This window comes from Bos indicus x Bos taurus, chromosome 18 (genome assembly GCF_003369695.1).
Source record: "Bos indicus x Bos taurus breed Angus x Brahman F1 hybrid chromosome 18, Bos_hybrid_MaternalHap_v2.0, whole genome shotgun sequence".
Lineage (NCBI taxonomy): Eukaryota > Metazoa > Chordata > Mammalia > Artiodactyla > Bovidae > Bos > Bos indicus x Bos taurus.
In genome coordinates, this window is record NC_040093.1 from 30,434,467 (window position 1) to 30,444,743 (window position 10,277).

The following is a 10,277-nucleotide window of genomic DNA, read 5'->3' on the forward strand; positions in this document are numbered from 1 at the left end:
GGCCTCCCACTGCCCCAGCTCTGTTTCCCCTGGCACGGGGGAAGAAGGCGGGACTGAATCCAGGCCCAGAGCCGGGTCCCTAAGGCTGTGCCCCTTTCCGGCAACCGCTGGCCAGCCCCATTGGCCAGGCTGTCCCTCCCACTGTCCCTGGGGCCCCTCCCACCCCCACTCCAGATAAAGCCAGCCCAGGACCGCTTTAGCGGGCACCAGGCACTAGGGCTGGAATGGGGCTGCCCGGCTCCCCGAGGCAGTGGGTCCTGCTGCTGCTGGGGCTGCTGCTCCCCCCCGCCGCCCCTTTCTGGCTCTTCAATGTGCTGTTCCCCCCGCACACCACGCCCAAGGCCGAGCTCAGTAACCACACACGGCCCGTCATCCTCGGTAAGCCCCCGCCAGGCCCCTGATACACCCGGCCAGCCCTTGGGGAACCAGGGCCCCCACCCCTGGTAGCAGAGCCTGCCAACGCCCTTCTGCCTGTGCATTAGCCCTGATTCTTAATTCAGTGTTTGGAGGGGCCAGAGGCTTGTCCTGAGGAGAAATCTACCCCTTCTTGCACCACACTGTTCCTGTGTCTCCAGGGTGTCTCCCCCAGGTGGGTGGAGTGGAGGGTGGGTGTGCCGGAGGGCTTGGTCAGGGCATTACAAGCTGTGGTCAGCTGTAGCTGTAGCCAGACCCTGGGTCCAGCCCCCTCCCTCCCCTCCGCCGCTCCTTCCTCAGCCCCCACCCCAGCAAGGACGAGGTGCCCAGCCCAGGAGGGCAGGAGAGGCCTGTCAAGTCCTGCCCCCACTCCCCACTCTGTTTGTTCTCCTCTTGGACTTTGGCAGAGATGGAGAGTCATGCTAGCTGTTTGCTCTGTGGGGGCAGTGGTCAGTGGCCTTGGCCCCTGAATCTTCCCTTCCTGGGGGGAGTCTGGGCTTTGGGGAGATGGAGCAGTGGATATGAACAGAAAGAGAGGATCTTGTCCTTAGTCTCTGGTGGTTGACAGTGTGTATAGGAGAGGAAGGGGTGGGGCTAGTCACTGTGGTGTCGGGGAGGTGAGGCTAGGGTGGGGCCCACCACAGGGGAATGGAAGGGATCCAGAGTGAAGGCTGGTGCCCGCAGTGCCCGGCTGCCTGGGGAATCAGCTGGAAGCCAAGCTGGATAAACCGAGTGTGGTGAACTGGATGTGCTACCGCAAGACGGAGGACTTTTTCACCATCTGGCTAGATCTCAACATGTTCCTGCCCCTTGGGGTAGACTGCTGGATCGACAACACCAGGTGGGTGCCGTCCCCTCTGGCCTAGTCCCTTGCCCTGCTTCTTGGCCGCAGGTCCGCTGAATGTCCCACTGCCCCCAGGGTTGTGTACAATCGCAGCTCTGGGCGGGTGTCCAATGCCCCCGGTGTACAGATCCGTGTCCCTGGCTTTGGCAAGACCTACTCTGTCGAATACCTGGACAGCAGCAAGTTGGCAGGTGTGTGTGTGCTGAGGGAGAGGGTGGGGCTCTAGGCTGTGTTGGCCTTGCAGGGGCCATGGCCACAGCCCCTGGTGCCGCCACCTCCCCCACAGGTTATATGCACACACTGGTACAGAACCTGGTCAACAATGGGTACGTGCGGGATGAGACAGTGCGGGCCGCCCCCTACGACTGGCGGCTGGAGCCTAGTGAGTGTCTCCATGTTTAGGGGGCTTGGGGGGCAGGGTGGAGGCCCCCACCTCCAGCCATGCTGACCGATCCACCCCCCTGCAGGCCAGCAGGAGGAGTACTACCTGAAGCTTGCTGGACTGGTGGAGGAGATGCATGCCACATATGGGAAGCCCGTCTTCCTCATTGGGCACAGCCTTGGCTGCCTGCACCTGCTCTATTTCTTACTGCGCCAACCCCAGACCTGGAAGGACCGCTTCATTGACGGTTTCATCTCTCTCGGGGCTCCCTGGGGTGGCACCATCAAGCCTATGTTAGTCTTGGCCTCAGGTGAGAGGGCCTCCTGTTTCTTCTCACAGTGCCCAGCTAGGGGGTGTTGTCTACCACCTCTGGGAAATAGCCCCTTTCATTGTCCTTGGAGAGCAGTGAGCCCAGCCTGGACTGTTAGACAAACTCCTGACAGTTTGTCTCAGCGATGACAAAGGGGAGGTAAACAAAGATGAAGTGAATCCCAGCAATCTGACTCATTGCTGAGTCTGACTGAGGTCTGTTCCTTGTGGCCTCAGGTCTACCCACTCAGCTCCCAGGAGGTGCTTTGCACACGGACCTTCCCTAAGCCAGGCCACGGCAGATCTGCCAAAGCCAGAGCCAGACCCCAGGAGACCCTCCTGCCCCTCATGTGGAGCACCTGCTGTAGGCTGAGCACAGCTGGACATGGTCTTACCCCTAAGAGCTGAAGTGAAGGAAACACTCCCCAGACCACATCAATGGGTGTCAAACAGAGATGGGTCTCATCTCATCCTTCCCAGAACACAGCTCTGAGCCCTGTGCAGCACAGGCCACAAGGGTCGACAGACACTTGCCTGAGACAGAACTGCCAGCACTATATCCCCCCAACTCATACTCCCGTCCTCAGGAAACACTGCTCCCCCACCCTCCTGTTGAAGCCCTCCAGCTCTGCCTGTCAGAGGTGCCATCGGGGCTTCTCAGTTAACAAGTACACATGAACCAATATTGTAAAGTTAAATAAAATTTAAAAAAAAAAAAAAAAACAAGTACACATGAGCACCTCCTGAATGCTAGGCCAGTTCTAGTCTAAGACTTGGATTCTGTGGATTGGGCAAGGGCAAGATTGAGTGTCCAGCTGAGCTTGGGCTGGGGAGCCCTGGAGTTGTGGGCCTGGAGTAGCTGGGCCTGCCGGCTGGAGTAGCCCTGCCCCACCTTGCTCTCTGTCCTCAGGTGACAACCAAGGCATCCCAGTCATGTCCAGCATCAAGCTGAAAGAGGAGCAGCGCATGACGACAACATCACCCTGGATGCTTCCCACCAGGCAGACGTGGCCTGAGGACCATGTGTTCATTTCCACCCCCAGTATCAACTACACAAGCCGTGACATGCAGCGCTTCTTTACAGACCTGCACTTTGAGGAAGGCTGGTACATGTGGCTCCGGTCACGTGACCTGCTGGCAGGCCTCCCAGCACCTGGCGTGGAAGTGTACTGTCTCTATGGCATAGGCCTGCCCACTCCCAGCACCTACATCTATGACCACGGCTTCCCCTACACAGACCCTGTGGATGTGCTATATGAGGATGGTGATGACACTGTGGCCACGCGCAGCACCGAGCTCTGTGCCCGCTGGCAGGGCCGCCAGAAACAGCCTGTGCACCTGCTGCCTCTGCCAGGGACACAGCACCTCAATATGGTCTTCAGCAATCAGACACTGGAGCACATCAATGCCATCCTGCTGGGTACCTACCGAAATAGCACTGCTGTACCCCCGACTGCCAGTCCAAAGCCCATGCCCCCTGAATAAAGACATTCCTTTGCTGTTAAAAGCCCTGACGTGTGTTGTGGGTTGAAGGAAAAGCACTAAGGTCCTCACACCAGGATGCATTCGTCCGCAGCCACAGGCCTGGTGCTTTGTGGAGTAAAGAGCTTTGCTAAAGCCTGGGACTGAACTGGGCACCTTGAGATGTATAGCTTCCCACAAGAAGGGCATGGCAACCTACTCCCAGTATTCTTGCCTGGAGAGTCCCAGGGGCAAAGGAGCCTGGCGGGCTACAGTCCATAGAGTCACAAAGACGGACAAGACTGGAGCGATTTAGCTTGCACAAACTGCTGGTTGAGCTGTTTAAGCAGCCTGCCTGTGCCTGCCTCTGCTCTGGGCATGGGGACTGGAGGCATCTGCACACATAGCAGTGGAATGGGCATACATGGAGCCAAGGGTACAGGATGTAGAAGATCTGAAATGTCCCTCCTAGCTCCCAAATGGGCAGGTGAGACCCCGCCTCTGGAGAGGCTTTTGAGTGCTAGGTGGGTGACAGAAGCACAAGAGTTTAGAATCTAGGAGAGTGACAGCCATTAAATAGATCATTTCACTAGTGAAGATTTAATTTTTAGGTAATGGAGCTAAGTGATCTGAGAGAAAGGTATAGAGAGCAACAAGGTGGCGAGTCTTGTGGGTCAGGAAAGGCTTCCCAGAGGAGGTGTTGCCAATGCAGAGATCAGATGGAATGAATGAGAAGGGTGACTGTAAAGACTCGTTTGAGCCTGAGAGCTGTGTGCAACTGATACAGGGTTTAACCAGGGAGTGTGACCAGATCTCCAACCTAGAAAAGAGTCCCCTCTCTAGAGCATGGAGTGTAGTCTGGGGTGGAGGGTGAGGGGCAGGAATTGTGGGGAAACCAGGGAGGCCAATGCTGTGCCCAGCAGGGAAAGGATGCTAGCTGAGACAAGCAGTAATCCAAAGAAGTGGCTAGATAAAGGGTCCTTTGGGAGGTGAAATAAGGCTTGGCCATGGGCAGAGCCTGGCATGCCTACAGGCCACCTGAGGGACAACCATGATGCCCCTCCTGAGAGAGGACAGCATCTGAAACATGGAAGACAGATCAGCATTGCCTTGGATGAGAGGACTGAGCCTCAGTGTTTGGGTTTTGGGAAGAAGGCAAAGACAGCAAACAAGAGGCAGGAGTTGGGAGAAGGACAAAAGGCAGCCATGACTGATGCTGTTGAAGATGGGTAATAGTAAGAACAGAGACTTGGTCAATGTGATAGCCTTAGGGCACTGAGACTTGAGGTTAAAGGTGGGGTCAGGGTAGGCAGAGCTCGGGGCTCAGGCTGGACAATGGCCAAAGAGGAGGGATTTGTCCCTCTGTTCAGACAGAGGACCCAGGAGCAGCTTGGAGTGCCAGGCAAGGGACATCTCCCCTCTTCCTAAGCTGCAAAAGACCAGAGCTGAAGGTGAAAGTGAAAGAGAAGCTGCAGAAAGGGACCAGCATGCTTTGAGGAAAGGTGAAAGCGAAAGGGGGAAACAATAGTGCAGCCGTGCAGAGGACAAGCCTTCTGCCTTCTTTTATTCCTGCTGATCCCACTCCTCTGACCCCCTGCCCACGTGGAGATGCAGAAGACAGTGCTAGAGCCCCAAAGGGGTTTCTCCTTCGAGAACTGTGAGAGGTGAGGGCGGGAATGGTTGGTTCCCCAGCTGCCTATGCCCTTCAGCGAGGGCTTCCGGGAGCGAGAACCTCAGGATCTTTAAAATTCCTGAGGGCCAGAGTGGGGGAGGGTACGTGTGTTGAACGACTTGGGTTCCCAGGTTTACTCCAGGAGGTGAGGGAAACCGGGACAGAGGTAGGGGATGTGATGAGGGTCCCAGAAGAACTGAAACCTGGGCCTCTCCTCTCCGTTTCCAGAAACGCAGCCTTGCAACGCGCCCTCCCGGGGCTCCGGGTCCCTCACGCACGCAAGACCGGGACCACCATTGCAGGCCTTGTGTTCCAAGTAAGCAGGGAGCTGGGATGGCGCGGCCTAGAGGGGCGGCGGGAAATGGGACGTGGGGACTAGGCCAACGGCTCCTCCCTCCCACCCCCAGGACGGGGTCATCTTGGGCGCGGATACTCGGGCCACTAACGATTCGGTCGTCGCGGACAAGATCTGTGAAAAGATCCACTTCATCGCCCCCAAAATCTAGTGAGCATCCCCCCGCCTAACTCTCCCCCTCCAAGAACCGCCCCCTCATTCCCATCCGGGGTGCCAGCACATCCCAGCAACGCCCACACGGACCCCTCCTTTCGCCCTCAGCTGCTGTGGGGCTGGAGTAGCCGCGGACGCCGAGATGACCACGCGGATGGCGGCGTCCAACATGGAGCTACACGCGCTGTCCACGGGCCGCGAGTGCCGCGTGGCCACCGTCACCCGCATGCTGCGCCAGACGCTCTTCCGGTGCTGAGGCGGGTCTAAGCTGACCCCAAGGAGGGGCAGCTGCGGGGAGGACGGGGCTGAGAGGACACAGGACCGAAGAAAGGGCGGGGCTGAGACGTCCGAGAGCCCGGAAGAGGCGGGCCTAAGAGGAGCTAAGAGGGCGACAGCGAGGAGCGCTGTCAGTTACGGGGAGCCAGACCGCGGGAAGGGGCGGGGTTCGGAGGCAGGGGCGATTTCGTGGAGGGGCGGGACTTGGGCTCCGGTGCGTTCCGCTAACCGTACCCACTCGGCGAAAAGGTACCAAGGCTACGTGGGAGCGTCGCTGATCGTGGGCGGCGTGGACTTCACAGGACCGCAGCTCTACAGCGTGCACCCCCATGGCTCCTACAGCCGGCTGCCCTTCACGGCCCTGGGTGAGCGCTTCTGCCCGCTGCCCACGAACCTTGCTATGCGACCCTGACCTCAATGTTTATCCCACGACTGGGCGGCCGCAGTTGATCTCAGATGCCCCTCTTGCTTGCAGGATCCGGCCAGGATGCGGCCATAGCAGTGCTAGAGGACCGGTTCCAGCCGAACATGACGGTGAGTGACACCTGTCCCCACTCCCCGACCACCACATTATGCGAGCATTGATGGGAAGTGCACCCGCGAGCTGGGGAAACGCAGAGGAACCCTGGCCTAGTCGGGGAAGGCTTCTCGGAGGTGACGACTGAGTGGAGACTGAGGGGCCAGTGGAATGAGGGCGAGGTGCTATGCTAACAGTGCCAAAGCTTGTACTGCCTCAGAAGTCAAAACTCAGTGCCACTTGAAGTTGAGGAGAGAGGAACAGCAGGCGGGGTCTGGGGTCTGGATTTCGTTTGGGATGGATGGAAGCAGAAGGCATCTGTATGTCACTTTATAAGCGGCTAAGGCCCGGGAAGAAAAGGCAGTGAGTGGGGAATTGGGGGTGGGTGAACAGGCCAGTGGAAGCAGAGCCACAAGTGTGACTCAGAAGTTTGTGAAGATGGGGGCAGTGGGAACATGGTGTCACTGTACAGGGGACACTGAAACCAGGGTAGAGGAGCTTGGGGTGGAGATGGGGGTGTAGGGCGAGAGAGGGAAGTTTGGGTGTGAGCAAATGAGGCCTGGCTTCAAGATGAACTGTGTCCAGGCTACAGCCTAAGGGTGATCTAGAAGGGTCCATCAGGCCTCACTGACACATCATTGCAGTTGGAGGCAGCACAGGAGCTGCTGGTGGAAGCCATCACTGCAGGGATCCTGGGTGACCTGGGCTCTGGGGGTAATGTGGATGCATGTGTGATCACCGCGGCCGGTGCCAAGATGCTGCGAGCCCTGAGCTCTCCCACAAAGCCTATAGAGAGGTAGGAGCACCGGAGGTGGAGGAATCCCAGGGGAGGATGGATGGGGTAGTAGCGGAAGACAGGGCTATAGAGGACGGGACACTTGATGGGCCCCTTTTGAAGGGTCATCCCTGCTTCTTCCCAGGTCCAGCCAGTACCGCTTTGCCCCTGGGACCACACCTGTCCTGTCCCAGACAGTGGTGCCGCTGACCCTGGAGCTGGTGGAGGAAACTGTGCAGGCCATGGATGTGGAGTGAAGGAGGGTGAGGCTTAGAGCTTGGAACAAGGAGGAATAAACCCAGAAAACACGAACACCTACCTCGGCAGATGACTGTGTCTGTCTTGGGTGGAGGGGAACAAGCAGCCAGCAGGGCTCTGTGGCCAAGTTGTCCCTGCAAAGGCCATTCCTTCCCATGGCTGCAGAGTCTGGCCTGAGGGACACCATTCACTCACCACCTTAGTCATCTACCCCTCTAGAACCCCAGCCCTGGCAAGCCATTGCAGGCTGAAGGTGGAAAGACCCCTCTCCATACCATGGAGGCTCCCCCACCACTCCCATGCCTGGCTTTTGCCCTCTGGTCCACGGGAGACCATTGTACAATCCAAAAGGCTCTATGTACTGCCCTCACCTAGAGCCTTTACTTGCCTCATCAGTGACCAAGGACAAAGCCCACAGCTCCCAGTCAGACCACACCCCACACACACCGCGCATTGCCCCACTATGGCTAAAATGCCGATGGAGGAGCTGCTTCCTGATTCCAAGGGCAAGTTCTCACAAGCACACTCCTACAACGCCTTTATCTGTGAAACCCCTCTGATGACCAGGCACACCTGAGGTACTACGTCGTACCTGAGGTATGACGCTGAGCTTCTGTTTGCACTTGTTGGGCTATGACTAGGGGGACTGACTCTGTTTTCTGACTGCCAGGGGTCACAGGGCTCACATGGGAAGAGATGACATGACACATTTATCCAGCAGACTTTTGCTGGGCACCCAGGTGCTAGGGGCTGGTGGGAGCATCCTGCCCTGGGAGAGAATGGCAGAATTCCCCTGGAGCGCTGGAACTGCTAGAATCTGCCCAGTCCCTGGGGAGAGCCTACTCCAGGCTGGACATCCCTAGGTCCCTGATTGTGCCTTTTCCCTCAGTGTTTTTATTATGTTTTATTATGAAGGATTTTATTTTTATAAACATAAAAACTGAAAAAATTGCACACTGGGGGCTTCCCTGGTGGCTCAGTGGTAAAGAATCCGCCTGCCAATGCGGGAGACAGGGGTTTGCTACCTGGTCCAGGAAGATCCCACATACTGAGGAGCATGGGCCACAACTACTGAGCCTGTGCTCTAGAGCTGGGAAAGCTCAACAATCAAGCCCATGTGCCGCAACTACTGAAGTCCATGCGTCCTACAGCCTGTGCGCCACAAGAGAAGCCACTGCAATGAGAAGCCTGTGTACTGCAACGAAGAGTAGCCCTTGATCACCACAACCAGAGAAACGCCTGCATAGCAACGAAGCTCCAGCACAGACAAAAATAAATAAGTAAAATTATATATGTAAAAAAAAACTCCCTGAAAACCATCAGAGGGTTTGGGTTAAAAAAAAAAAAAATTCCACATTGAATACCTATATACCCACCACAGACTTTACAATTAGTATTTTGTTATATTTGCTTTATTACCTATCTATCCTCCTCTCCAGTCAACAATTAACTTATTTTTTTTTCATCTTGTTGTTTTGACTGATGTGTTCTTGAATCAGCCACAGTGCTCACACTCTTAAAAGGAGGCAAACCAACTTACCCATTGCAACTCCGCACACAGGGGTGTCTTCTCTCCCTCACTTCAGGCTCAGCTTGGAGCTCTTCAGTGAATGGGCTGTAGATACCAGGGCTTGTTCATGGGAGCCCCAAGGGCTGGACGCTGTGAGATTTGATGGCTGTCACCCTTCTACCGCTGGTCTCCATCCAGGGTCTGTCAGTCACCAAGAGCTCATACCTTGCCCTCCTGTGCACAAGACCCTTCCTAGACATCATCATGAACAGTGTGGGCTCTGGAACCAGACAGATGAAGCTTTGGGTCCACGCATACCATGTGGCAGGAGAGTCATCACCTCCCTGACCAAACCATGACTTCTGTTCCAAGTTGACAAGGAGTCACTGAGATGATGTGTTAGGATTTGCCCTGTCCTGGCCACTGGCCCTGGCTCTCCACAGTAGAGCTGGTACAGGTCTACTCTACCAGTCAGGGACACCCCTGAGTGCTAAGCAGACTTCTCTGGGTCTGGCACTCCTGATAACCGTGGGAGACTTCCCTGATACCAGCTACCAAGTGGTCACCATTAAGGCTAAGCACAAGTCCTTAGTACCTGGTGCTCAACACTTGAGATGTGAGGTGGGGAGCCAACCAGAGGATAAGATTTGGGGGATGGAGGAGGTGAGAGCCTCACACCTGGGCTCTATCTGCTAAGGCCTGGGTGGAGGGCTCTGACACAGGAGAACCCTCCTGCTGACACAGCATGGGAAGGAGCTGCTTGGCTTCACTCCTGGGACTTTGGCGCAAGGACAAAGAGACCCATAAAGCCAGGCCCAGTTCTCAGCCTCATGTCTGCTGTAATGTTGCTGCTCAGACTGACCCTCAGCCTCATCCTCCTTAGCTCCTCCTGGGGTGAGTGGGCCTGACCCAGCCCTGACCGAACAGCCTTAGGGCAACACAGTATTAGCCCAGGCTTCCTGCTCAGGGGCTGAGAAGGCGCTGGGGTGGCTAGAAGGCAAGCAGGTAGATAGAGTGGGCAAAGGAAAAAGGATGTGGCAGGGCTGGGAGAAAGCAAGAGGTGGGCAGGGGCCAGTCTCCCAAATGGGACGGGAGCTTAGGCCGGGTCCAGGAGCAGGGGAGGGTTTAGGAAGCTTCAAAGCAAAAGGATGTATAGTTTAAAAGCCATCTGGCTGTATGTGGGGTCCAGACTGCTGAGGTCTGGAGTGAGTGGAGAGGTTAGGAAGGAAGGGGACAACATACACCTGGGTCAGAGGGAAGAATGGCCTGGTATGGGGGGTGGAGTAGAGCTGGTGTGAGTAGGATGGAGAGAGATGTGGAAGAACGGACAGGACTTCGGGGTTGGTTGGAT

The 10,277-nt window shown here is 56.6% G+C and overlaps 2 protein-coding genes across 5 annotated transcripts; both read left to right on the plus strand.

Moving 5' to 3' along the window:
* The first annotated feature begins 8 nt into the window (after positions 1–8).
* On the plus strand, positions 9–3,459 carry LCAT (lecithin-cholesterol acyltransferase). Of its 2 annotated transcripts, none has more exons than XM_027516202.1 (6): positions 9–378; positions 1,099–1,255; positions 1,334–1,449; positions 1,545–1,640; positions 1,726–1,950; positions 2,860–3,457. In XM_027516202.1, the coding sequence occupies exons 1-6, from the start codon at positions 225–227 to the stop codon at positions 3,432–3,434; spliced, it is 1,323 nt and encodes a 440-aa protein (XP_027372003.1). In that variant the 5' UTR covers positions 9–224; the 3' UTR covers positions 3,435–3,457. The 2 variants fall into 2 exon arrangements, with proteins under 2 accessions (XP_027372003.1, XP_027372004.1); XM_027516203.1 differs by lacking the exon at positions 9–378 and adding an exon at positions 387–589 and having other exon boundaries at positions 2,860–3,459.
* A 348-nt stretch (positions 3,460–3,807) lies between these two features.
* On the plus strand, positions 3,808–7,476 carry PSMB10 (proteasome subunit beta 10). Of its 3 annotated transcripts, none has more exons than XM_027516205.1 (8): positions 3,808–3,897; positions 5,311–5,398; positions 5,490–5,587; positions 5,699–5,839; positions 6,116–6,231; positions 6,342–6,400; positions 7,028–7,179; positions 7,304–7,476. In XM_027516205.1, exons 1-8 carry the CDS (start codon positions 3,890–3,892, stop codon positions 7,413–7,415), a joined length of 774 nt encoding a protein of 257 aa, XP_027372006.1. In that variant the 5' UTR covers positions 3,808–3,889; the 3' UTR covers positions 7,416–7,476. The 3 variants fall into 3 exon arrangements, with proteins under 3 accessions (XP_027372006.1, XP_027372007.1, XP_027372005.1); XM_027516204.1 differs by lacking the exon at positions 3,808–3,897 and adding an exon at positions 4,891–5,074; XM_027516206.1 differs by lacking the exons at positions 3,808–3,897; positions 7,028–7,179 and adding an exon at positions 4,885–5,074.
* The last annotated feature ends 2,801 nt before the right edge of the window (positions 7,477–10,277 follow it).